At 38.9% G+C, this 26,462-nt stretch overlaps 1 protein-coding gene across 21 annotated transcripts in view; it reads right to left on the reverse strand.

The window, feature by feature from the left end:
- The window catches only part of TCF4 (transcription factor 4), a 384,420-nt gene that overhangs the window by 90,179 nt on the left and 267,779 nt on the right, over positions 1-26,462 (reverse strand). Inside the window, exon 1 of one of the 21 annotated variants that reach the window (XM_013974450.2) lies at positions 18,105-18,733. The exons of 18 other annotated variants lie outside the window; for them this stretch is intronic. In XM_013974450.2, coding sequence (XP_013829904.1) covers positions 18,105-18,173 — 69 coding nt within the window. In that variant the 5' untranslated portion in view covers positions 18,174-18,733. Of the gene's footprint in view, positions 1-18,104; positions 18,734-26,462 lie in introns of those variants that run through there. 2 more of the 21 variants (XM_005697276.3, XM_005697277.3) reach the window with 2 other exon arrangements.

The following is a 26,462-nucleotide window of genomic DNA, read 5'->3' on the forward strand; positions in this document are numbered from 1 at the left end:
TAATGCAATCAAGACTTGATGAATATTAATCCTTGAGTAACACCACCCCTGATCTAACATCCATTTGGAATAGTAAAATGGCAGAACAGGGTAAAATAAATCCATCTGGTTTAAAACTGAAGAAAGATTCAAATCACCATGATCTTCATCTCCAAAAAAGACGGAAAAATCTCATTCCTTCCCTTCATTTTGAAAACATAATTATGATAGAACTCATTTTTGAAATCAAGCTAGAAAGACACAGTGCTGAAATCTGAAGAGGTGAGACAAGGAAACCAGCATACAGGAACTGTAGAGAAAAATGAGAGCAACAGGCAGAAAAAGAAACAGATGCAAGGTAAACCAGAGGGCCGATATGAATGGGAGTTCTGGACAGAAGCAGCCCAGGGAGAAAGAAGTGGCCACGGGACCTGGATTTCATTCCCAGAAGAAAAATGAATGAAACGTACTAGGCAGGGGCACAGAAACAACTGAACAAGAGAAGACATCAATAAAAGCACAGGAATGTGATATGAGGGCAAAAGGGATAAATATCACAACACAAAAGATCAAGTGAAAACTGGAAAACAACGCAGTTTGCTTGAAGCATAAAGGACTTCAGGATTCACTGAATTACGAACACAATGTTGCTGGGGGGTATTCCATTTAAAACACCATCACAGGCTGAGAAGATGATGTGAAAAAAGTACCATGCCTTGTTAGAATTTGCTTTCTAACCTTAAAACACTTCCCTAATTTCCAGGATCTATTTGCAACGCATGAGACAACAACAAAAATATGGCACAAGGACCTCACTTTCCCCACAGCATCGTGTCTCACAGATGAACCTACACAGTGCAAATGACCACTTTGTGACACTTTTCATATCTATGGTGTGCAAGCTACCTGTTCTCCTAAAGGAATATTAATGCAAGCACCTTGCCCAAACCAACAGAAATCTGACACTCTTCATTCAAAATGCTGAAGTTACCCTGGTATCTGGGAACCAGATTATTTCAAAGATCAGTCAAGAAAATGTCACTGGAGGAGATGGCATTTCCAGTGGGAGTCCTGAGAATTTCAGCAGCTTTTCAAGCTCCTGGCCTCATTTTTTTTTTTTTTTTTAACTCAGAAGAGGCTCAAGCGGGTTTCCCTGATAAACCAATAATTGCATATTTGGGGGAGAAGTCTACTGCTCTGTAAGTCAGATGACAGCCCCTATCAGGTGCAGAGACACAATAAAAACAACACGGCAAGAAAATGTTTGCTTTCTATGTCAACTGCGGTGTCAGTACCCATTAATAAACCTATCTGCTAAATCTACTCTTATTCATGTGGGACATCACCGATTTAAAGTAAAATAAATTATCTTTAATTAAATGGAATTGTCCTTTTCCTCCCGCTATCATCCCCAATTATTACATTCTAATCAGCCCTTTAGGGAGAGAGCACAAGAGAGGGCTGAAAGGCACAAGGACTCAAAACAATTCCTCTTTCTGTCAAGTGATGAAATTTTTATCTTAATTATTGGTTATAACTGTAATTTGGGGATATAAATAATGGGAACTATAAAAATTTTGTCATTTATGGGGAAAAAGATGACATGGCCACTTCCAAAACTTCCTTGTACTTTTCTCCTCTGTGAGAACCTCAGAACTTAAAAGAAGCCATTCCAGACTGCTCAAGTGCTCTATTTAAACCTAATCTATTCCTTTTATTTCCAGCACAAAAGTGCCAGTTTTAATTAATACTTTAAAATATAGCACTAATGGAATGCCAGCTCTGTTATTTTTAGGCTCTGGATTACGGAATGGTATCGATTTATGTTTCCACTGGAACAGCAGAGGCGCGTTAAATATGAAGACGCGCGTGTGTGCTAAGTTGCTTCAGTCGTGTTTGACTCTGCGACCCTATGGACCGCAGCCTGCCCGAGAGGCTGATCTACTTACAAATATTTAGTGATTCTCTCCTGTCCCAACTCCTGGCTCCCCCACATCCCTCTTTTCTTTTTATAAAAACTGCACCCAAATTCTAAGAAAAGCAACGCGTGTTTCAACCTAGCAATCAGTAGGAAATACCACACCACCAGTTCTCGTTGATAACAACAGGCCCCAGCAAAGAAATGGTAAATCAACAGGTAAGTGACGAAAAGTATCTGATTCTCCACTCCAAAGGCAAAGAGAGGAAATACTCTCCCGCAGGAAATAAAGACTAAGTTTAGGTCAAATCTCTGCATATATGTTGTAATGGTGCCTGAACCATCTTCCTCCCAAGTCACAGCTTGATTTTTGTTTGTTGTTTCACCATGGACTCTGTGAGGACCGGGAGCTTTCTTTTAGCCCTCTTCATGATGACAAAACTAACCACCAAAATTGGGAAATTTATCTTCTGTCTAGAATAAAGAGGTGGGGGTACTGACTGTTTTCTGACTACTTAGTGTTACTTTTAAAAATGTATTTTTTTCAGGGTGTAGTACTGTTTTCATTTAGCATGCCTTTGAATTGCCGCCTACAGAAGTAAAAAAAGAACCCACAGCTATACAAGCCTGCTGACTTTCTTATAAAAGAACCAGTTTTAAACTTGTTTATACTACTGATTCCAAATGAATTCAAGATGGTGGCTAGTTAAAGAAAGAGAACTCATGCCAGGGAGTTTGATCAAAGAACTTCAATTCAGCAATGTTCAGTTTTAATTGACCACTAATTAAGCTACATTAGTCCAAGAAAGGTCTGTATCACTTTGAGTAATAAAGAAAAGAATTAATTTAACCCTGTGTCAGTCAGCTTTAGTAAATTCATCTGAAAGCAACTTCTCAAACGACAAGCATGAAAGAGGAGTTTAGTGTTAAATGCCAAAAGTGGTCTACAGAATTCAGAGAGGACCAGAGATTCAGTTTTCGACTGCATTTGTTACTTCGAGAGTGATGTCACCTTGCAGGTATAATTATCTTCATTACAGATACAAAGATGTCAGCTCCACTCCCTGGGTTGCAAAGGGTTGCTTTAAAATTGGATTCAAAACATGGCATCATACCAGCCACAGTTTTAACTTTCCTGTATTCTAGACAAAAATAGAGTGGATTTGCAAAATCATGAGAATTTTCAAAGGCTTGGAACTCTCCTTCTGGGAAAAGTGAGTTGAAGACTGGGGAGGAAAAAAAAAACAACTGCCATAACACCACCAAAAAAGCTCATTATAATTAGGGACCACAAGCCATGGCAATATGACAGCAGCATTTAAAGGTCCATGTGTTAAAATAGTTCGTTTCTGAAAATCCAGTTGCAAAATTTTTATTTTTCCCACATATTGCCTATCACAAAATTTTATGCCTACCATTCTGAATTTTTATAAAAATCTCAGGAAGGAAAATAATAATAATAAAACTGCAAAAAACCCATTTTAGGGGTGAACATCAAAATGTAAGACACTACTTTACAACTTGGTGTTTATGACTTTTAAAGTCCTTCCCATTAACTCAGAGGTGAATTCCCTATGGTCTTATGGCAAATATATATATAAAAAAACAAAGTATGCTTACATTTTAAAAATAAACCCAAATGTCAGTGGTACTCTGGCTTCTATTTTACAGTAACAACCCCCATCTTCTATGGATGTAAGAATAGGACTGGATGCCATAGGGCCAAACATTCTTGAAGAGGAATATCCTGGGGCCTCAACACACATTATATTTTGTCTTAATGATTTTGGCAACCAACGACTGCATTTTCTACAATAGAATTTAATGAATAACATTTTTTTTCTACATTCTGCCAATACTCATTAAAATGCACTTGTTTGTGAAATGCAATAGCTAGCTATATGAAACCAAAATATTAATGCAAATTGGAATTTCTAAGTTTAAAGCCATATTTGCATAACAGGAACTAAACATGGTACAAGCTGAAAGAGTGCACAGAACACAAATGCCTCTCAATACCACAATTATTACCAAGAGGAATGATGGCTTGTGTAGACCATTAGAAGTTCAAGGACAAAGCATGAGCCAGGACACGCCACTATATAGGCTCCTGGTGCTTCCAACAAGAGGAGGATGGGACAATCTGCAGTCATCTCATCTATGAATATAGGACAGGTGTAAGTCACAAACCCCCATTCCCCGTGCTTAATAACACCCTAGGGCTAGCCCACTATTATACATGGACATAACTGAAGAGTATTCCAAACAATTCTGAATGTGCTCACTGAATGAAGGTGGTCATCCTACCACCAACACTCACATTTCTCCAACTTAATGATGCAAAGGAATAAAAAGAGACATTTTTATTCATTCATTCATTCTACCAAAAATTTCCTACTGGGCTATGGTGGGTTGGAGGAATCTTAAGAAACACAACACTCAATGAAAGTTTTCAATACATACTGGTTTGTTCAAGAAATATTATTTAAGCAGCCCACATGTTAATCTTTGAACCTGCCCTATCTAAATGACTGAAAGTTTGTCCGGAAGATACGAAGACTTCAAAACCATGAAATCAAGTTAGGGACTAAATGAGTGTTAAGGGATGAGATGTGCAGACTTTTTCACTTATTATGAAGATGTATTTGGATTATATGAATACATACATATGATTATTTTTCTTTCAATAAAATTCGACTTTGTACTACAATAGCCAGCGCCAAGGTCTGAGTTCTCTAAATTCCGCAAAGGCCAGCTCTCAGGCAACATGCTTCCTAAGAGTCTTGCCTAACCATATATACAGGCATAGGCGTGTCTGATGCATGGGTGGCTCATTCATTTGGCCGTGTAAACATTTCTTGGTTGTTCACAATATGGTAACAAGTGTATAAAGATGCATTAAGACACGGTCCCTCTCATGGAGAACCTCTTATTCAGAGAAGGGTGATTTGAGGTCCGACTGTGTGCAGACAGACAAAGGGCAGTATCCTTTAAAAAGCTTCTTTACATTAAGCTTTAAATTTATTTTAAACTTTTTATTTTGTATTGGGATACAGACAATTAATAAACAACATTGCGATAGTTTCAGATAAACAGTGAAGGGACTCAGCCATACGTATACTAGTAACCATTCTCCCCAAACTCCCCTCTCTTCTAGGCTGCCACATATCATTAGGCCGAGTTCCATGTGCTATACCGTAGGTCCTTGCTGGTTATCCATTTTAAATATAAAACTTTAAATAAAAAAAAATAAAAAGAACACAGATGATATGCACATTCACTAAAATGTTAGGTAGCACTAAAAGACCCATTCCTAACTTCAGATGTGTGCTGAACATAAAGCTATGAAAACTCATAAACACACTGAAATACACCACCGAGGCGCCTCTAGTTCTGTTATAATCCATGCGATCTTGAGCAAGTGAGTTAATCCTGTAACACTATCATTTCCCAGACCAGCAACATCCAACGGAACCTTCTTCAATGACGCAAACGTTCTATATCTGTGCTGTCCAAAACAGCAGCCACTAACCACCACATGCGACTTCTGAGCACATGAAATGTGACCAGTGTCACTGAGGAACTGACTTTTCTACCCAGACTGCAAAATGGGTTAACAACATTTGGACCATTTAGGTTACTGAGACGCAGGAAGGATTAAACTGGAAGGTGTTTGAGAAAGCAATCAGAAAGAACCGAAGCTTGCATGTGTGCTTAATTAAATATTAATTATCCCTACAATGAAGTATTTACTGAAAGCTTTATTTCAGCTGTAAAGCACTTTTCTAGTAATTACAGAAATTCACAGTAAGACTGATTTTTAGACTCCATACATATGTGACAAATTCCACAAAAGCAGGCTCTCTGAATAACATTCCAAAAACAATGCATAAGCAAGTTGTAATTCTAAGTATATACAGAGAGTGAAACTTGAACAGAAGAGTGTTATTGAGAGTCCAACACAGATAATCGATGATTGATCAAAAGTAAAAGCAGGATCCATGCTTTTTCAAAGAGCTCTAACTTAAAGCAAATTTGCAATTTAAAAAATTACTATCTCCCAGAAACACCCAAATCAGTGAAATGATCATCAAAAACGCTCATCTTTATTTCTTGCCTGACATACACATAAACATATTTACACATTTTCTTTTCCGCTATTCACTTTGAACACAGTCAACTCTATGCAATAAAAAGTAGAAACCCCACCAAAATTAATGTAAACTTGGGGCCATCTCATAAAACGGCTTCAGTTCTGACAGACACAGTAAAACCCAAAGGCATCAATGTGATTTTACAGAACTGTGCTGCACTGAGCTAGTTAGGGAACAGGAAGGTTCTCAGTGCAGAGTCTGAGGATACGTGTGGGGTATAATTGAAATGGAACAGCCGATGGGCTGGGCAATCGGTGGAAGCATGTTGTTGTTGTCGTTCTCTGTTGTTTAGTCACTAAGTTGTGTCCAACTCTTTTGCGACCCCATGGAGCCCGCCAGGCTCCTCTGTCCATGGGGTTTCCCAGGCGAGAACACTGGAGTGGGTTGCCACTTCCCTCTCCAGGGGATCTTCCCGACCCAGTGATTGAACCCAAGTCTCCTGCATTGGCAGGTGGATTCCTTACCACTGAGCCACCGGGGAAGCCCAACTGAGCGCATATCTTACACCAAAAACAGACTAGCAATCAGAGCTGCCACCCCGATGGCTGCCATCCCTACTTCCTGAGCCCTGGAGAGCCTTGCCCGGCATGTGGAGGAAGCTGAAGAGCAGCAGCAGTTACCACCAGACGTGGCAGCTCTCTCCGCACCTTGGTGTTTAAGACACGAGGTGTGCTTCTGGGCTCCACAAGTTGGCACGGGTAAGACTCTGCCACCAGATACCGCCACCTTCCCCCCCAGGATGCTAGGGAAGGCAACCACGGTTTTAAAATCACTTCCAGATCACTGCCAAGAGTTATCCAACACTGATGGAAGCACAGCAGTGTCAGGAAGAGCGATCCCCAGTTGTGGGTGGAGAAAGAAGCTGTGCCATTGGGAAAGCTGAATAGGAAGTCTTTAATGTTGGTTTTCATCTTTAAACTTTCCTTGGTCCAGAGGATCTGGTTAATGAAGCAAAAATATCCTTATTCCCCAAAATACTCAACTTTATTAGTTTCTTTACGCTTATTTATTTCCTTTTTATGTTCTGCAGAAAAAAATTAATGGTAAAAATGTTTTCCTTTTGGATGATTCCAATAAACCAACGGTTATACTACGAGAGAATTCAAGGTATTTTGAAAAGTAAGATATCAATATAGATTCAGGGTATGGAGAAATGTACCTTATTGACTCAACATATCTTAACAGCTGTTTGGAAGCCATTCCAGTTGATTTGCAAATAATGTACTATATTTACAATATCGGAAATAAAATTCCGCATTTTCATGGTACATAATGAAAATGCCTGGCTAATACTGTAGCGTGTTATTCTAGAGGAGAGAGAACTGTTTGATGAGAAAAGGAAAGAAGAGAAGAAAGGAAAGGAAAGGAAGGAAGAAAAAAGAAAAGGAAGCCACCATCATTCATAAGGTGGTTCTCCACGCCGGGAATTAGTTACTCAGGTCCAGCTATACTGCTCGTAAGGCAGGACTTCTCACCCTCGGCATGAGCAGGGGCTACCCTCCGCACCACAGGGTGATGTACAGCGTCACTGGCTTCTACCCACTGAACGGCAGGCGGGCGCAAACCCTTACTCCACGCCTGCTGTGGGAACAATCACAAATTTTCCAGATACTGCCCTGTGTCCCCTGGGGGGGGGGGCGTGCCACAGTCCCCAAAGATATCTATCTGCAATCAGAGTATGTTGAATATCCACTTCCATTTTCATAAATCTTCACGGAAACAATGGTCCTCGCTAGAAGTATCTTCCTTCAGTCAAACAAGAAAATATCCACTTGTATTCCTGATCACTTCGTAAGTGACATGTTTATCTTTTGATCTTGTGGTGCTCATCAGTCGTAGCTTATTACTGGGAAACAAATAACCTATGTTCATTCTAGAACTTTTGGAACCATCTGTACTATGATTTGATTATGTGATGAGAAATGTTCATTATTTTCCACAAATGTATTCTAAACAACAATCAAAATAATACAGTGTATGTAAATTTTTGATGAATAAGCAAGTTGAGTGATAAAATAACTGGCATTGTCTATTACTGCCTAGTTATGTCATCTGTCCATCTATCCACCCATCCATCCGTCCTTTCTCTGATCTGGCCGTACATTTATCATCATAAAGGCTGTCATGCTTTCAATTCTGATTGAGTTACACAGGTAAAAAGCGTAGGACCAGCCAAGGAGTTTAATCTACATAGTTCCCTATTGGCAATGCATCTGAGAAGGCACGATTATCTATAAATAATTCCACATCAGGCCAGCTGTGTATTTTATACACAATATCATCCACTTCAAAATGTGAAACTATCCCAATACCTAAACTTGCCTAGGTTATTAAATAGGTGACTGATCTCCTAACACATTCAAGATGCCAACACTGAGTGTCCTGAGAAGGTCACCATCAAAATAGCTCCACCAAACACATGTGGGACGCACCATCTCTTTCTAAATCAGGTTAAAATAGACCTGTCGAGAGATCCTGAAAAAATGTATGACAGATTCCCCAAACAAGTGCTAGCCTAGGCATAATTTGTTTCTCCTTTTTCATCTGTTTTTCTTTTCATAATTTAAAAACAATGGAGAAAAAGGATCATAAAACCAAAACTTCCTCCATAAGGAACAACTTAGAGTGGGTTTGCATTTTTCAGTGTCATAGCTGAAAGGTGAAAAAAAATTAAAAGTTGAGAGGTTAGGATCTCATAATGATTCATGTAAATCCTCCTTCTGGAGTTTAATTAAGTCAACTGAATCCTTAAAGGTTTTATTAGCAACTGACACTGGAAGTTGGGCCAAGAAGACCTGCTATTACATGAATTCTTTGCAAGGTAAATGCATTTACCAATCACGCATCTATTTCGAGCAGTTTCAGCTCATTCCCTGCAAGCATGCAAGAGGCTTGCTGCACTTTGCAACCTCTGGGAAGGACGATTACCAGATTCACATCAACATATCTAATTTTACAGTTACCTTATTTAAGTTTCTAATATGGCACAGGTCTTTTTCTCAGGTGTTAATAGAAAAATCAATTTTAAGTCACAACAGCTGTGATCATTTTAAATATCACAGCTGTCATGAGTTGAAAATAACCAATTTGGGCACACACATTTCTGCTGCAAATGTTAACAAACTGAAAATATGATGGAATTTTATCTTTTACTCTCTCTGAAGCTTAATGTCTAATACAATAGTAGAGTAATAACTTACTTGCCTTAAAATAAAACCAGGCCCCCATTTCTCTGCTGACCTAGCCAACAGATGGCTTTGAAAAAAGACAGGAACAGCATCTTAAAGATATACTCTGATGGAACTAACTGTTGAATATGCTTAATTATGGAAATAGCATTAACTCTGGAAAGACAGAAGTTAAATAGCTGATATAAAAATTGAGAGTTCACTCATGTAAACATTTTGCTGTGAAGCCAGGGGGGAGATTAAGTGGGATCCATGCTACACATTAAGTGTTATTAAAACCTAGGAATTTAAATTATTACACAGGACACAATCTAAACTCATATGAACAGTGTTGATTAGTATCTTCCAGGAGAAAATAATGGCATGTTAACTGCTTCTTTACAAACTCAAACTATCTCAGTCCAAATCTAATGTTATTACATTTCTAGGAACATAATGACATTCTCAAACAACCTAAAAAAGAAAAAAAAAATAGAATAGGGCATTATTTATTCCACTGGTCTCAGAAAGTTTAGGTTTCTCTCTGAGAAGTTAATTGTGGACAATGAACACCCCAAAAATTCTAGAATCATATTCACCAACAATCATTGACACCTATGCTCAGATGTTTGAAAAATGATTCTGCATGATGAAGATGAGGAGGAAATAAACTAAAGAAAAACACATAATTCAAACCAAACTACTGACAATGGTTTGAAACACTGACTCAAGGTCTACCAAGCTCCTGGCCAATACATAACAAGAAAAGAAAATTCTCAAGGATTTTCAGCTCAGATCTGCAACCCTACCTAAATTAATTTGATATGCCCCTCTTCTTCCCTTCTTTTCCCTTACACATTCTCAAGGCATAGACGAAAAGTTGGCGCTACTTATAAACAGGGCTCCCCAGGTGGCTCAGAAGGTAAAGAATCTGCCTGCAGTGTGGGAGACCTGGGTTCGATCCCTGGGTTGGGAGGAGGGCATGGCAACCCACTTCAGTATTCTTGCCTGGAGAATCCCCACAGACAGAGAGGCCTGGCAGGCTACAGTCCACGGGGTCACAAAGAGTTGGACAGGACTTAGCGACTAAACACACACTTAAACAACATCTACTAAAAAGCTGATACCGCACCCCCACCCTCCGCCATTCTGCTTAGGGAGGCTTGGTGCAGTCAGTACAGAAGAGCTCGACCATCCCCTATTATTTGCATATTAATTTCAAAGCTACATGAAAAACACTGCAGTCTTTTAATCACATCAACACCCAAAAAGGCACTACAAAGTGAAACTACACTTGTTAAACATTTATCCCAACCCCCACATCACACAAAGGAGGCCTAAGAAAACAGCATCCATCCGGCTCCTGTGTGCGAAGACTCCACTTCTGAATTGTAATAACAGGTGCAGAAATAATAATGCGCTGGGCAATCAACTTTTTTTCCTCTGATTTGTCAGTTTAGCTTAATAATGCCATCAAGAATGTAAACATTTCTGCAATTTATATTTAAAAGTCAATAAAATAATGGGGTACAGAATTTATCCTTTTTAATTTTTTAAGTAATACATTTGATTATTTTAATCACGTCAGTACTTAACTGGATGGGGTTTAAATATGCATGTAACATCAATTTAATTTGTTTTATTCGTGAGAAAAGCTATTGAGTAATACAGCACCATTCTCCTTAAAAAAAAAAAAAAAGAGAGAAAAAGAAGTGCACCCATCGTGGGGAAAAGGGAGTGCAGACACCCCACTGCTTGCTTCCTTTCTTGGAGACGAGATTCCAGGACCCTCCAAATGTCTTTCATTATGAGCATTAACAAATGGTACCCAAAGAGGTGAGAACCCAAGACGCAGGTGACAAAAACAGGGAGTGTTTCCATCCTGTGGATAAACTTTCTTGAGGCTACAGTAACAGGACTGTGGTTGGTAAATGCATCAACTATTTTAAAAATGGTGTGAGAGTTTTTTTTTCCCCCCAACATAGCAATTCCCCCTTGAATAGGATCATTATCGGTGCAGTCATTCAGAACTCTATAATTCTCACCCTTAGGTTTGTGGAGGTGAAAGACCCAAGTCAAATGTTAGCCTCTACTCTTAATATCCCCTATTCATTTTCAGGTCAGCTACAATGGAAGCAGCTGGAATTCAACTCTCCCCACTCGGTCCTACCAATTACCTCAATGTGCCCTCTCTACAGAGGAGTGTAATTTGGTCTCCAGGAAAGCACAGCTCTGGGTCCCTGGAGGGTGCCAAAGCCTGCATTTTTTCGGTGGAGTCTGAAATTAGAACATCATCTACACTCCTCCCACCCCTGACTTCTCAGGTGTTTGCAGCCCATTCTTCATCCCCATTTGGGGGTGGGCCGCCTTTAAACAGGACACTCTCCCAAATAAAATGTTATAGGCATGGTGTCCCTTTCAAGTTACTCTTGAATGAAATGCCCCGATTAACACATGCAGCTTTCTTGAAGAAATAAGGAAGAAGAATTTGAAGACAACTCAGTATGGACTTGGGGCAACATGGAATGGAAAGACCCAAATATCAGCAACGTGAATGTTAAAAATTCTAATCAGAATATGGTACTGTGACATAAATACATCTGCTAATAAAAGGTGGTAGTTTGGAGCCTAACTCCTAAATCTTCAGCACTGCAGAAAGGAAAGTCTCGAAAAGTTGAAATGCAGTCACACCTAATTCTCAAACCATTTTCAAGCCCCAAACCTCAAGAACAGTTCTTCAGAAGAATAAATATGTTTTGCTGAATAAAATGCAATAGTATCTGTATGCGTAAGATGATTCAGTAAATGTGCCAAATAGTTTATTACAGATGCTAAAACGTTCAAAAGCCTCCAACGAGTGAAGTTTTCTGAAAATTCCACGAATAGCTTTTCAGCAGATCATTTCATACTTCAAAATATAATTATTTCATACAAGTAGCTCTTTCCGCTTTGTAACTATTCCTCTGTGTTTCCTGATATACAGATACTTGCTTTTTTTAAGGACTATGATGACTTCCTGAATAGATTATAAACATTTTATAAATACACAGAGTTCCAAATCTTATTGTTGTAATCAATAAACTTTATCACATATAACTTTACCCTATGTCACTTGAGAGTTATATGTGAAGTACTAAAGGCTAATTTAAATCTCCAAAACATATGAACTCTGAAAGACTTAAGTCTAAAGTTATTGACTGTGAAAAATTAGCTCTTTTGTAACACTGGTGATACTAGAGGAAAAAGGGGAAAGAGCCTGGTGGTCCTCTGCATGTCTGTCCTGAGATTCTCAGTTACAAGTATTTGTTTGATATACAGAGCAAATATTTCCTTCCTGCATTTCTTTTAGTATAAGAGTAAACCTGAATCCTAACAACTATTAAGACTGTCACAACCTATCTATATATCTTCATGGGATTAGATATTGAGGGTTTTTTTAATGAATCTCCTGATGGCAGGTTGCTGACCGTATACAGTCTGCACCGTGATTCTAAAGAAATGACACAGAAGCATTTTTTTTTTCCCCCTCAGTGGCATCACAGTGACAGAAGTTGCAGGTGGGCTTAAAAACACTCACATAACATTGAGAAAAATGAAACAGGACAACATCTAAAATCAAACTCTGCTAAAAGCCATGTACAAAATAAGTTACAAGCAAGAAATCACTAATTCTCAAGCCTCTGTAGTGGTACTGCAATCTCAGGTAAAAAAAAAAAACACAACAACAATAATAACAACGAAGCACAACAAAACACAAATAGGGAGTGTAATGCAAAGCACACTGAGAGTGGACCAGGACACACACAATTCTTCAGCACGATTCCCTGCAGATCAGTTGGAAAGGTATTCACAGGCTGCAACAGCTATCAGCCCTCTCCTGGCCACATTTCTCCCTAAGCCCTCTCCTCTGTGTTCCACTGGCCTTCCTCCTCATCCTCCTTGAAGCAATGCCATCACCTGGCGCTCCAAGGATGCTTAGCAATTAGCAACACGACATTCAAAATGCTCAAACCCACCAGAAATTAGAGATTAAATAAAATTAACCAAATATGTAACTGGTTCATCTTTTCTAAGAAATTAGCCCCAGAGTAATGTTCAAACTGGCATCTGTGAATCTTACACAGCGATTTTTTGGAAATTTAATCAGAGGCAGAAGAACAAGATGTAGCCACAATATCAATATTATGCGTCTGGTGAATTTTTTTTTTTTTTTACCAACTTAAACCTATAGAACAAAATCAACACAATTTTCTCATAAGCAATCAGGCACAGAAGGAAAAAAAGAAAAACTTCATTGTTATTTTAAAATGAGTAAATTAAAATGCTTTATATTGTCAACCATTCTCCAAAATATGCTCACTTAAGGAAGTTTTTCTGCATACTTTTTTCTCTTTGATATGTCCAGTTTTCTTGAATCAGTGGGGAATTGAAAAATTATATTAGTTTGAACTTAAGCAAATTTTTGCTCTGTAATAGTAGCTAAACAATCATTTTTAAAAGTAATGCACTTATACCAACTAGTTTCATTTATAATCACGGTTCTGAAAATAGTAAGTCTATGAAATAGCTTCCAAAAATATTAAATGGAATTTACATAGTCGATATACTACTAAAAACTTTAAAACTTAGTTCCTGCCTGCATGAGGCTACTGGGACCAACTGTGAGGTTTACCAAGAAAGGGAGATATGTAAAATGCACTGGAAAATATTATTACTGGTGCTATTTAGATATTAAGCTTCCTATGTTAGCACTTCCTGTGGTACCTGAAAAAAAAAAAAAAAGAGCTAAACACTTCATATCCTGATTTTTAGCTTCAAACAATTTAGGTGGCTGAGATTTTGATTTATTCAGAGAAAAGCTCTCCTAAGAACATATTCTCAACTGAGAGATTTGGGAATTAAAATGTTTCTTTTTTTCCATCTTAGCGAGGAATCATGAAATTATTTTATTTTTTGGCCTCGATCTCAGAAAAAAATGAACAACCATCCTCCTCTCTCAACTTTATGGAGTTTAAAAGCTATATCCTATGACCAACAGTCAGAATATAAAGCTCATTACCATTTACTTCCTGAGATTTGATGACTTGACAAATAACTATTTCAAAACAACTAGTTTGAAACATGGTTTGAAGCTTGTTAGTATAAAGCGAAAAGAGCAATTACAATAATTATAGGTTTCTCTATACCGTTTAACACATGCACACGCTGGCGAGCGCTGATGATGCGATCTTAAATTACCATTAGGAGGAAATTTCGCCACTTTTGTTTTCAATTTCATTTGCCATAATTTTATCTTTGTGGAACGGCTTTATTTTTAGATAGGTGGAATCTGACCAAATACTTACTTATTAAAATTCTTATTCAATGAATAAGAATATGTAAGCAGTTATAAAAATCCAAATGTAGAACTAAAACTATACTTATGGTGGACCAGATAACATCTGATACTGCTGTCCACGGGGACAGACACAGTGGAATAATCTGATAGATGCTTACGCTCAGAGCTCTTAAAAGAAACTACCGATTTTCTCTGCAAAAATCCTCGCTCCCATAGTTAGGTAGTAGTGCTTTCAAATTTTTTATTTAGCAGAGAATGGAATTCATTTGTATTGAAACCCCTCATCCACAGAGAAAAGAAATAACACAATTTCATGTTGGTTAAAGTCATTAAACTCTCACCTGAGGAGGAGTTAATCTTTTTTTTAAAAAAATTACACTCTAGTTTATATTCAAGATTTAGCCTTTGATAGCTCTAGGGCTATGATTTTTTTTTTTGGTAGGTTTTGACTTCCAAAGTCCACAGTTCAGGACAGGTTCAATATTTTACAGAAAGAAGGAAATAATATGTTGTGGGGTTACGGTCATAGAAACACTTCATAACTTAAGGTAATAGAAAATCCACATTTTTCTTTGTTTGTTCTAAAATATCACTGATTATACTACTTCCCTTGCTGGAGAGTTAGAGGAAAACTGATTTTGCAAACCCTATACATAGTTGCCAGTTCAAAAAAGAAGAAATCAGAACTGCTGTAATGCTTAATTGTACTCTTTCCACAACCTAAAATCACAGTGTTTGGAATGATTTTACATTTTTCTTCTTTTGTTTATTCACAGGGAAAACCTGCTTCCTCTGGCCTCTCTCAGTTCAGAGAGTTCAAACTGAATTTAAACAAGTAATTGACTTGTCACTGGGAAAAAAAAGAAGGAATTCAGTGCTGTGCAGTCTTCAGCGGGAAGCTTGTGGAACAAATAGCTGATCACACTTAACTCCAACCATTTAGGTTAAAACACACGTTGGTCACCAGAGCACATCCCCACAGAAATGCATGGATACGCAAACCCCAAACAACAAATGAAACTCAAGAAATGTAGTCTTTTCGATAGGCATTTTGAACAATTAACGCATGGCATACACAATCTCCACAAGATGTCTGGCACCAAATCAAAAGCCGCTGAATGCAGAATTAGAGCCAGTACAATACACACTGTAGAATAAACAAAAATCTGCTTCTCCAGCGTATGCATGAGGTAATTTTGAAAAATGGTATAGAACTGGCTCCATCCAAGAAGACATACAACTGGACCTTGTTGCCTGTTTCTTAAAGCTAAAACGAAGAACTGGTAAGCATCCGTGGTTTCAGATGCTTTCTCCTGTTGTTCCAAATGGCTATTTTTTTCTAACTATAATGTATGTACAATTTGCCTCTTTCTAGTGTTTGAATCAATAGAGATACACATCACCAGATTTGTTTTTAATAAGAGCCTTAAAACAGTGCCTATAAATACATTTCCTGTGACAGAGCGATCTTGATTTTATGAGTACCATCCTCTCAAAAAAAAAAATCTAACAACCAAAATATTTGGCAACTGAGAGGGCATATTAGTGATATGATGTCATATTCAGCATTTTCTTATGATAGAGGCAACTGGCAAGCTGTGCGAATGGGAACACATATTTTTAAAAATTCCTTTTGGCTAAAAGAGTGTTAAAATGTCCAAAACTTCAACTATAATGTCAGTTCAGACACTTCAGACGCAAAATTAACAATTAACATATAAAAAAATCACATCACTGGTAATTCCTAAAGATTAAAAACTCTGGAAAATTATATTCATTGCAGTATTCTTATAATACATAAGGGTCATATAATTCCTGAGTCTATTTTACTCTATTTTGAGATGCTTTTTCTTACTGACTGTGATAACATCACTTGCAAAATTTTCATTAAAAGTGCATTAAAATTAAATGTACTGGCTATGTTACACATAGGAATGTCAAAAATGTAACAGGCAAAAGTCTTAAGAACTACATATGAGAAACTACCAATTGCAAATTAGGCACTTTTTTTTTTATAAAAGAAGTTACATAATCCTATGATTTATGTTTACAAATTTAACCACTTTACTTGATCAGTTCACAACATAAGCCATTTGCTTTAAAATTGTATTTTCCTTCCTACACTTAACTATTTTTCTAATTACCCATTAGGATCTCTCTCTTTTTAAAAAAGATAAAAACAGGGCAGTTTTATAAACTTTTGATGATTTACTCGCACTTTTCCAAAGAAAAGTAGATATTCTTTCAGCAGTTGCTCATTCATAAAACTGCTTTCTTGAATGAAATTATTCATCTTCCTAAACCATCCTGCACCCTCCAACACTTGTGTATACGTGAGTGCATTCCAGTATATGCTCAGCTAGAAATAACCGTTATCCATACACGTATGGATACACATTCACGTATACACATTCACACACACAAAACGCCACACACGTTAATTCGCCTGCACCAATCCCTACAGCTGAACTGGGCCTTCTTTAAAGCTCTGATCTGTCCCTTTTGGCCCAACTCTCACACCCCGATTAAGATCAATCCAAATGGAAGTTCAAGGTACACAAAGACATCAGTTTGAAAAAGGCTGCTTTACACTCTCCCCTGTTCTCTTTTTCTATCTTTCAATAATAAAATTTTGTTTCTCTAATTCCCTAACAACTCTTCCGGAGATCCCAACATACCGATTTGAAAATATTGAAATCCTTTTCCTTCAGTGGGCCCCATGGAAGGGGGGAAAAAAAAATAAACCTCCAGATGGCAAGTATAAACCTTCTGCTGGGGTTATGCACAAAATACCAAACACATTTTTTTTTTCTTAAATAAAGCGTTTCTGTTGGAAGGGGGGAAAATGAGGAAAGAAGCCACACAACACAAATAACTTACAATATTGTTATATGCATGAATGGGTCCCTCTTTTTTGGGTTTTTTTCCTTCCCCTTTTTGGCTTAAAAAAAAAAAAAAAGCTTATATAATCTATTTCTTAATCAGATGTCTCAGTTCCATGTTTTTGCTCTATTTCAACCTCTCAGATTCTCTGCACTAAACCCATTTCACTTAAGCTTCTAACTTCGTAAGACTGGATATCACAGAACCTCAGTCCAGGGAGAAACTTACCCCCCCCCCTCCACAATTCTTCTCAGCCTAACGGGAGCTTTCCCACTAGCTGCTTTTCCTTTTAAACAAGTCATTTGGAAGGAAGCAGAATTTTCCAAAAGTCCTTTTCTTTTTTTCCCCTTTTTGCATCTTCCCACCTCCCCACTCTACCTTGCCTTCAAACTTTCTAAAGCTCTGAAATCCATCCTATTTTCCACACCTCCCCAACTCAGGGAGGGCGCCCCCCCCCAAAAAAAAATCAGAAAGTAAAACCTCCACTATACCCTAGGAACTGGCAGAGGCTAACCATTGCACGGCACCCAGGAAGGTGCGGCCGTCCTGCGACAACTTTTGCGAAACCATGATCACGGCCTAGGAGGATGCTCAACCCGGCGACAATAAAACTTGTCCAAAAAAAAAAAAAAAAAAAATCCCCCTCGCAGCCCGCGTCCGCTTACCGCTTTCCCATTATAGTAGTACATCAAAGAGTTGCCGCCCATGCCCGGGATTGTGTATGCGCAGTACATGGCCTCGGATTCTTTTTTCTCTTCGGTACCACTCTAACAACTTTTATTTCAAACTCGCTGTCCCTTTTTTCACAACAATTCCTTCAGTTGCATTTTCCCATATGGCCGGGCCAAGCGTGGTGAATATGCAAAGCAGGAAGAGACCATTCCGGGCGGGCGGGGGGGCGGCGCTGCTGTCAGACGCTCCGGTTCGCACAGCGGCGCTGGAAGGCGGCCCGGCCTGCGGATGGGGCCGGGAGCCCGCTGCAGACGCCGCGCCGCTTCAACTTTTCCGAGGGTGGTTTTTTGTTGTTGTTTTTTAGTTCCTCGAATAATGCCGATTCGGACACATTTCTGCCGTCTTCACTCTTTCCCCCTCCTCCTCCTCCCCCCAACTTTCTTTTCTATTTTGCTTTAAAAAAATTTTTTGGGGGGGTGGTGGTTCTAGGCACCCTTTTCTTCTCTAAAAATTTCCAACTCAACCGCCTTAGGGTAGAAGTGGAGCAGGGTCCATTATTGAGCGGAATACAAATGCAGTTAATTGACTCCCCCTCTCTGTCTCTCTCTCCCTCTCTCTCTCTCTCTCTCTTTTTTTTTTTTTTTGTTTTAATTTGATTAAAAAGCGAGTGGCAGGAAGGGAATCGTATGATGCACATCTAATAACTCTGCCATCTGTCTCTGCTGCTGGCTAGCTCCCAGCATTGTACGCAGCTGCCTGAGAACCCGACTCGGAGAGAGGGGAGGGAGAGGGGAGGGGGGGGGCGGGAGGCAAAAAAAAGAGAGAGAAAAAGCACCGTGTCTCTGACCTCGCTCAAAAGGAGACAGGGGGGCAGTGTTTTCTGACTGCGTGGTCAACAACCTACAAAACGGGGTGGCGGAACCAAACGGGGTCCCGGGGCGGCCCGGCAGCCCTCGGCTTCTCCCGGAGGAGCGGGGCGGCCCGCCCGTGAACTTCGCCCCGCGCCCCCAGAGCCTGGGCGGACGCCCCCCGCGGGACCCTCCCGAGGCCGCAGGGCGCCGTTGTCAGCGTGGCCGTGGAGCCCACCGCCCACTTAACGCCGTTAGTTTGCAGGGTTCTCAGGTCGGTTGGTACATCCGAGCCTCAGAATGACTTACAGCTGTCAGTTCCTAAAAAGGCCCCTCTGAGACCGCGTTTTGGCATCATCCACGGGGCCCCAAACCTGTATAAATATTTGAACAAACATTCCATACACGCTTTCCCTAAACTTACACATTTTTACTCAACTTTCAGGGCTGGAGAAAGCGGAAAAAAAAAAATCTTCCTTCACCTTTATGGATCACAAGTGAACAATAGCGTCTTTCTAGATCACAGGGTTTCTAACAGGCAAGTGCAATGTTTATGGTTTTTTTTTTTAATATTATAATCAACCCACAAAAGGGGGGGGGAGAGAAGGAACAAAAAATAAAGAGGAAAGAAAGAAAGAAAGGGGATGGGAGGAGAGGCGATAGGCTGACTTGAGCTTGCCAAATTCAGAGCAGCAGAGGAAAGGAGGGCCTCTGGGAATTGATCCCAAATGAAACTAAATCATTTGCATATGCCGAAGCAAATGCCACCCGAGCATACATCTATTCTCAAGAATCAACTTTAATAATTCAGAGCACCTATTTCCTTACAACTCAACGTGGTAACCAAACACATAGAGTATTAATATACAACAGCGGGGACTGCGGTGTCGGTTCGGAAGAGCAAAGCCTTGGCTGAGGCTGGAAAGTTTCCCCCACGCTGTAAAATAAACACACACATCGCACAGGCACACATCTAGCGAAGGCCCAGAGGTTTGTCTAACTCACTCGCTCTGAATTTATTCAGAAGGTCCCCAGAGGTTTGTGTAAACAGTACTTGAATTATAATCACACATTTCATTCAAATTTCATGCTTTGAGGATTTTTTCCTCATTAGAACAGTTAGTTGTCAATCTGACAGGATCACATTTGTAACCTTTAAACCACCCTCAGTGTTTCATACAGAAGGCCAAGGTACCCACCTACCAAAGGACAGTGTGTAAAAAACCACCACTTAGAAAAGAGACTGGGATTTAAAGGGAGATAAGTTGGGTTTTATTTGGGGTCGATGTTCCTTTGTTGCTTCTCATAAAGACCCCTCATTTAGAAGCCTATTTCTGGATCCTACCTAACTTTTCACAGGTGGACTGCTAGAAAGATTTCCTAATTATTTGAATATACAACCATTCTGTTTCACCTACATTACATGCCTTTTTCTGCATATTTGCTAACATAAATATGCCTTATTAATTCTGTAAGTATAAATGAGATTTTCATACTTTCAGAAGCCACAACTAACATTTTTAAAATTGACACTCTCGTTGCTTTTAAATATTTTGTTAAACATGTACATAAATATTTTTAATCTGATAAGGTGAAAGAGATTTTTAAACCCTGACAAATCAGCACACGGGACTCAAACAATTAAAATGGGACTAGAGCACTAAGCTTCCTGGCTTCATTAACTAATGAAAAAGGGTCTGAAATTTCAAAAGTACAAATTTGCAGTGATTAATAAAGATACTTGCTCAAAAGGTGATCTATGCATTATAACCGGTGAGACACCATGTATTATCCTCCAGTGATGTTAAAGTTTTGGCTAGCTGACCTTGGAATATTATTTCAATCAGAACTCAAGTTAGTGGCTTGTCAACTGAGACATTTCTGGGAATTTAAGACTTTGAAGTTTTCTTAAGTGACAGAAGTATAACCCATGATAAATTTTTAGTGTGCTGTGTGGGGCATTAGCACAGATATATAGAAACAACTGAAGCTATATGCATAAATCCATGTGTTTCATAATAATTTTATAAGAAGTCTTTAATCATAACAACCAATTTTTAAGGCACCTGACCTGGTCAGTTGTTTCTTTCATCAGAATAAAACTGGGTGTTACCTAACTACTAGTAGCTACATAGAGTCCCTTTTTACCACCAAAAGGACAGGGAATGGAGGTTAGCCACTCAAAACAGTAAGTCACCAAGCTCTCTGATGCTTGACTGCAAACACCACAGAGGACACTAGGGGTAGGCAGTGTGCCCAAGTGTTTTCTCTGCCACTTTTGGGAAAAAAATTCTTACCAATAAAATTATTGCTTAGAATATTGATCACCTAAAGTACATCCATATTATTAACTTCTTCTCTAAAGTTTACAGTTCTTTTGTGATTTTCCAAAAACGCCTTGACAGACATATTTGGGATGAAGGGGAACTGGGGACACATACGTAGAGCTGTCACAAAGATTTAGAGGATATCTCACCAGAACTCGCAACCCATGTGTGCAGTTTTACCTACATAGCAGACCTGCAGTAAAAACTTGCTGAATGAATGAATAAACGACTGCATCAAAAAACAAGTAAATACTCTAAACCACTTGAGTGCAGAGTCTGGGATTTCTGTATTCATTCAGTTTCCAAACAACGATTTATCCATTCCCAACTTTGCCTTGAGCCCCACTGCGGCATGTGCTCTTAATAAAATGAAAAAATAGGACTTAAGACTGTAGGGACAGTCATACATGTATTAAAGAATCAATCAGACAACAAACTATTATGAATAGGCTAAGGAACTGAACTATTCACTCCCAATCACAGATCTCATTACATTCTGCCTTTTTTCTGAGTAATGATTGCAGCATTACACAGTTACTGCAAAGTTCAAATAAACCAAAACACACACATACATGTACCCTGCAGATTGCCTGGAATCAGGCAGGTGCTTAAGAGATGACGTGAATGAATGCATGATGAATGTATGAACAAAATGCCATTTCCCCCCACAATATAACTCGTTAGAACTTGTACAGCTCCATGTTTCTAAAAGTCATCCAACACTCATTTTTTTCCATATACTTGCTTACTTCTACAATGCTCTTCTTTTTTGCCAGCTGCTGCTGCTGCTAAGTCACTTCAGTTGTGTCCGACTCTGTGCGACCCCATAGACGGCAGCCCACCAGGCTCCCCCGTCCCTGGGATTCTCCAGGCAAGAACACTGGAGTGGGTTGCCATTTCCTTCTCCAATGCATGAAAGTGAAAAGTGAAAGTGAAGTCGCTCAGTCGTGTCCAACTCTTAGCGACCCCATGGACTGCAGCCCACCAGGCTCCTCCATCCATGGGATTTTCCAGGCAGGAGTACTGGAGTTGGGTACCATTGCCTTCTCCGCTTTTTTGCCTAGTATAGCTGAATTAGCTAAACATAATATCCCAAGGATAATAGAGATAGTAATCAACATACAGGATTACATAATATCATGGGAACAAGCAAACCTATAAAGAAAATGACCACCTTTAGGTAAATATCTACCCCATCAAAAAACTGATAAGACAATTAATACATCTATGTGCGGTGCTCAGTTGCACAGTCGTGTCTGATTCTTTGTGACCCCAAGGGCTGTAGCCTGCCAGGCTCCTCTGTCTATGGGATTCTCCAGGCAACAATACCAGAATGGGTTGCTATGCCCTTCTCCAGGGGATCTTCCCAACCCAGGGACTGAACTTGCATCTCTTACACCTCTTGCATTGGCAGGTGGTTCTTTACCACTAGCTCCACCTGGGAAGACCCTTCAACATGTCATCATTATAAAAACATAATAACTTATTTTATATTGGAACCTTTTTTATACTGGAGTGAGTTGCCATGCCCTCCTCCAGGGTATTTCCCCAAGCCAGGGATTGAACCCAGGTCTCCTGCATTGTAGGCGGATTCTTTACCGTCTAAGCCATCAAGGAAGCCCAATACATGTATACTGATAAACAATTTAAATAGCATCCAAGTGCCTACTCTGCACTAGTTTCATCTTTATAACTAGTTCCCTGTGACAGGTATCACACCATTCCCACTTTGAAGACAGAGAATTAAGGCACAAACAGTCTTGGATGGCATTTCATAGATCACAAAGCTCTAAAATCCCCAGGGCTTACACTGGAAATCCCCCTAAACTTGAGGGCCAGACATGTCTGTATGAGAATTACTGCCTTGCTCCTCTGCAGCAGTGTGACAGGGGCCAGGTCACACCACGGGCTTGAGTTTTAGTTTCTTCCTCTTAATACAAGTACTTCTTTTGAGGCATAAATGAGAGGACACCTCGTTCAGTGTATCCGGGGCCTGTTAGATGACAGTGGGTTTCCTTGTTGTTCCTCTAATCTTCATTCTGTGCGAGAGTTCCTTAAAGAGCAGTGAGCAAACAATCTCCACCCAAAACAGGCAGTCCCAGAAGTCAACTAATAGGGACAAAAAAATTTAAAAAATATAGGGCCATGCTAAACTCTTTATTACTAAGCAATCAAATCACATTACTGGTGTGAGAAGCAGGTATGCACAGTTAGATACTTAAAATATATATTTTCTGTTGATGAAATCAGTATCAGAATCTATGTTCTCATAACTAAACATAAATGAATGATAAATTTTGCCAAGTCAGAGAAAAGGACTTATCTGGGCTCTACCTATTCACTGAAGACAGGAGGTATTACTGAATTTAAGTTATTCAGAAGCTAAACAACTAGACTTTTTTTGGTCTCCAGTAGGAGTCACTATAAACAAGACATTTAATTCATAAGTTAATGTGTTGAGTTAGTAAACAGATATACATGGATTGTTATAAAACTTTTTAATAAATAGTGATAGCTTATACCTAAAAAAGGGTGGGTGTTTAAAAACCAACTTAAACTGCGATGACAAAAATCCACTTCATAAAAGACTTAATTATCCAAAGGAGAATGCAGACACACATGTACACACACACGGACACACAGAGTGAGAAGAAGGCTTTCTGTTGACCATAGCGTGAGACAGCCTTGCAACCTTGGAGGGAACACCAACAAACTGCCTGTGTGGACATTTCTGTACTTCTTTGTATTGACATCTTTAGAATGTAAAATAACTATGTCTGCTAATAAGTGAGGAAACTTGACTACTTTAAAAAAATTATTTCCCTCAACTGGAATTCCAATTATCTCAAACTTTTTTTGTGTGTGCCAAATACACATTTATCTGGAGAAAATACTTATCTCACATAAATATAATTGTCACATAATTATAAAAATATTTCTCGGAAATCTGTATTGCATGAAGAACTGAGATAAAGCACAAATCATGTTGGTCGACTCTGGGGCCAAAACTTATTCTCTTAGCACCATTCAGATTATTACAGGTACAATAGTTTTAACTATTTTGTATAGTTTAAAGGTGGCCAAGTTTAGTTTGGAAGAGAGTTTTATCACAGAAGAGTATCAAAGTAACACAGACTGTGAAAACTTAAAGCCTCTCTGTGGCTTCATCAGAGTCTTCCTCTTGTTATCTTAAATGGCTACTTTTATATGGCTTGGGTTCATAAGCAGACATCCAAAAAGGTTTATCACATGATCAAGTATTTATTCTTTTCCTGGCCGGTCAGATAGCTGGTAGTCATATTGATAGCTAAACCATGTGGACTAATTTTTTTGTTGTTCCATAAATATTCATCTTCCACCTTTCTGTGGCAGTATTTCTCTTCAGAAGAAAGAAGAGGTTTCTCATTTTGCTTTAGATGGTATTATGAAAACTCACAGACATATATTGTTTTGGTGACATGCAGTAGTATGCAAAATAAATGCAAAGCACTTTCTAACATTCTTGCATGCCGTTAGATCTGGTTAGACTCATTTTCCCATTTTTTCACGTTTTTCTCATTTCTATGGTAAAGAATACAATGAGTATGTCATTACCCATATGAACATGACGTCGCAACAAGCCAGAGATATAAAATAGCACTACCCTTCAGACTGGGAAACAAGTATCTAATGTCATGTATGGTACAGCAAAGTGAAATATACTGTGGCAACACCAGAATATATAGATTTTCATGTTGAACTGCAATGCAAACTGCAACACTTGAGTCTAACTGAAGTTCACTTCTTCCTTCCTCAATTTCATGCAATGACCTGTCATTGCAAAAGTCATACATTTATCTACTACTAAAACCTCTCAAATATTAAATGAAATTAGAAAATGATAGTACAATTGACACAAGGAGATATTTTAGTTAAGGAGAAAAGATTTCATTGAGTTTCTTATTTTTTCCTCAGGACATCAGCCTCTCCCCTCTGGGATAAGTGGAATTTTTTCTTTGGGGAAAAAATTCCTTTATCCTAACCCAGTATGATCCATAGCCCGTCTCCAAGTTTGATACAAAAACAAACCATTTCTATTTTGGTACAATGAGGAAGCATCGCAGTGGACAATATAAAAACAGAGATGGAGGAAGTTGACTCAGATTGCTGCACTTCCTAGATGAGCGAGCAGGCTTACCACAATCACCTGAATCAAATGAAATAAGACGACAACTGTTTTTTCCGTCAAATTGATGCACGTGTAAAAATGAATTCCCAAAAAGTTAAAGGGGAAATCCTGGGCATGTTTGTTTGCCTGGATGAAGGATTCCATTTGAGAAAATTTTGACAAAATGGATTGATGAAGCAGACTGGAATCTGGGCACAGGATGTACACAATTTTTTAAAACACTGTAAATAAATACTGGGCTTCCCAAAGCATTGCTCAATGGTTAGAAGGAAATGTGATATCACAATGGAAATCATTTTCATTCTAAACATAATAACTGTCTTGGGTTTGTTAATAAGCTCCTTTGGAGGTGGGAATTCTAACAATTCCCTAAAGTTTCCAACTGTTGGCTACCTTTGCTTGACATCACTGAGCAAGTAGAAGAAAGAACTGCTGAGCAGAGAGCAAACGATTTTCAAATACGTCAATGGCTATCTCTGATAAACACTCAGTAATCAAAGAGTAGGTAAAAAGAATGAAAAAAAAAAAGGTTTTAAAAATGGAAGCAAATGACCATGTAAGAGTGGCATCTAATACAAGTCTGTTATTGAAATGACTATTTCAAATTACTGTTTTATAAAGTTTCTGCCTAAAAATATTCTTTTGAATAACTGGGAATGAGCCCCCTTGGAGCAAGAATTAATGGCATTTCAAGGAGAATGAGCAGTAGATTTTCCCTCAAGGTTGATCCTCAGCCTAAAGCCAGAGCTGATCACTGGTCCATTCTTGACCTAAATGTTGGGTTCTTTAACTCAAGATGACCTTGAATTCCAACTACGTAGTTTCAAAAACAAATGATCTCTTTGCCTGTTAATCATATGCACTTAAACATCCACCCCACACATAAACACAGAAGTGACCATGAAGAGTCATGTGAGATGAGTTCTGTACCATCATGCACGGAGACAAGTCCTTATAGCAAATTCCATGAGTAACCCCCAAAGAAATGACTTTAAAAGGGATAAGGTG

Source organism: Capra hircus, chromosome 24 (assembly GCF_001704415.2).
Source record: "Capra hircus breed San Clemente chromosome 24, ASM170441v1, whole genome shotgun sequence".
NCBI classification, from domain to species: Eukaryota; Metazoa; Chordata; class Mammalia; order Artiodactyla; family Bovidae; genus Capra; species Capra hircus.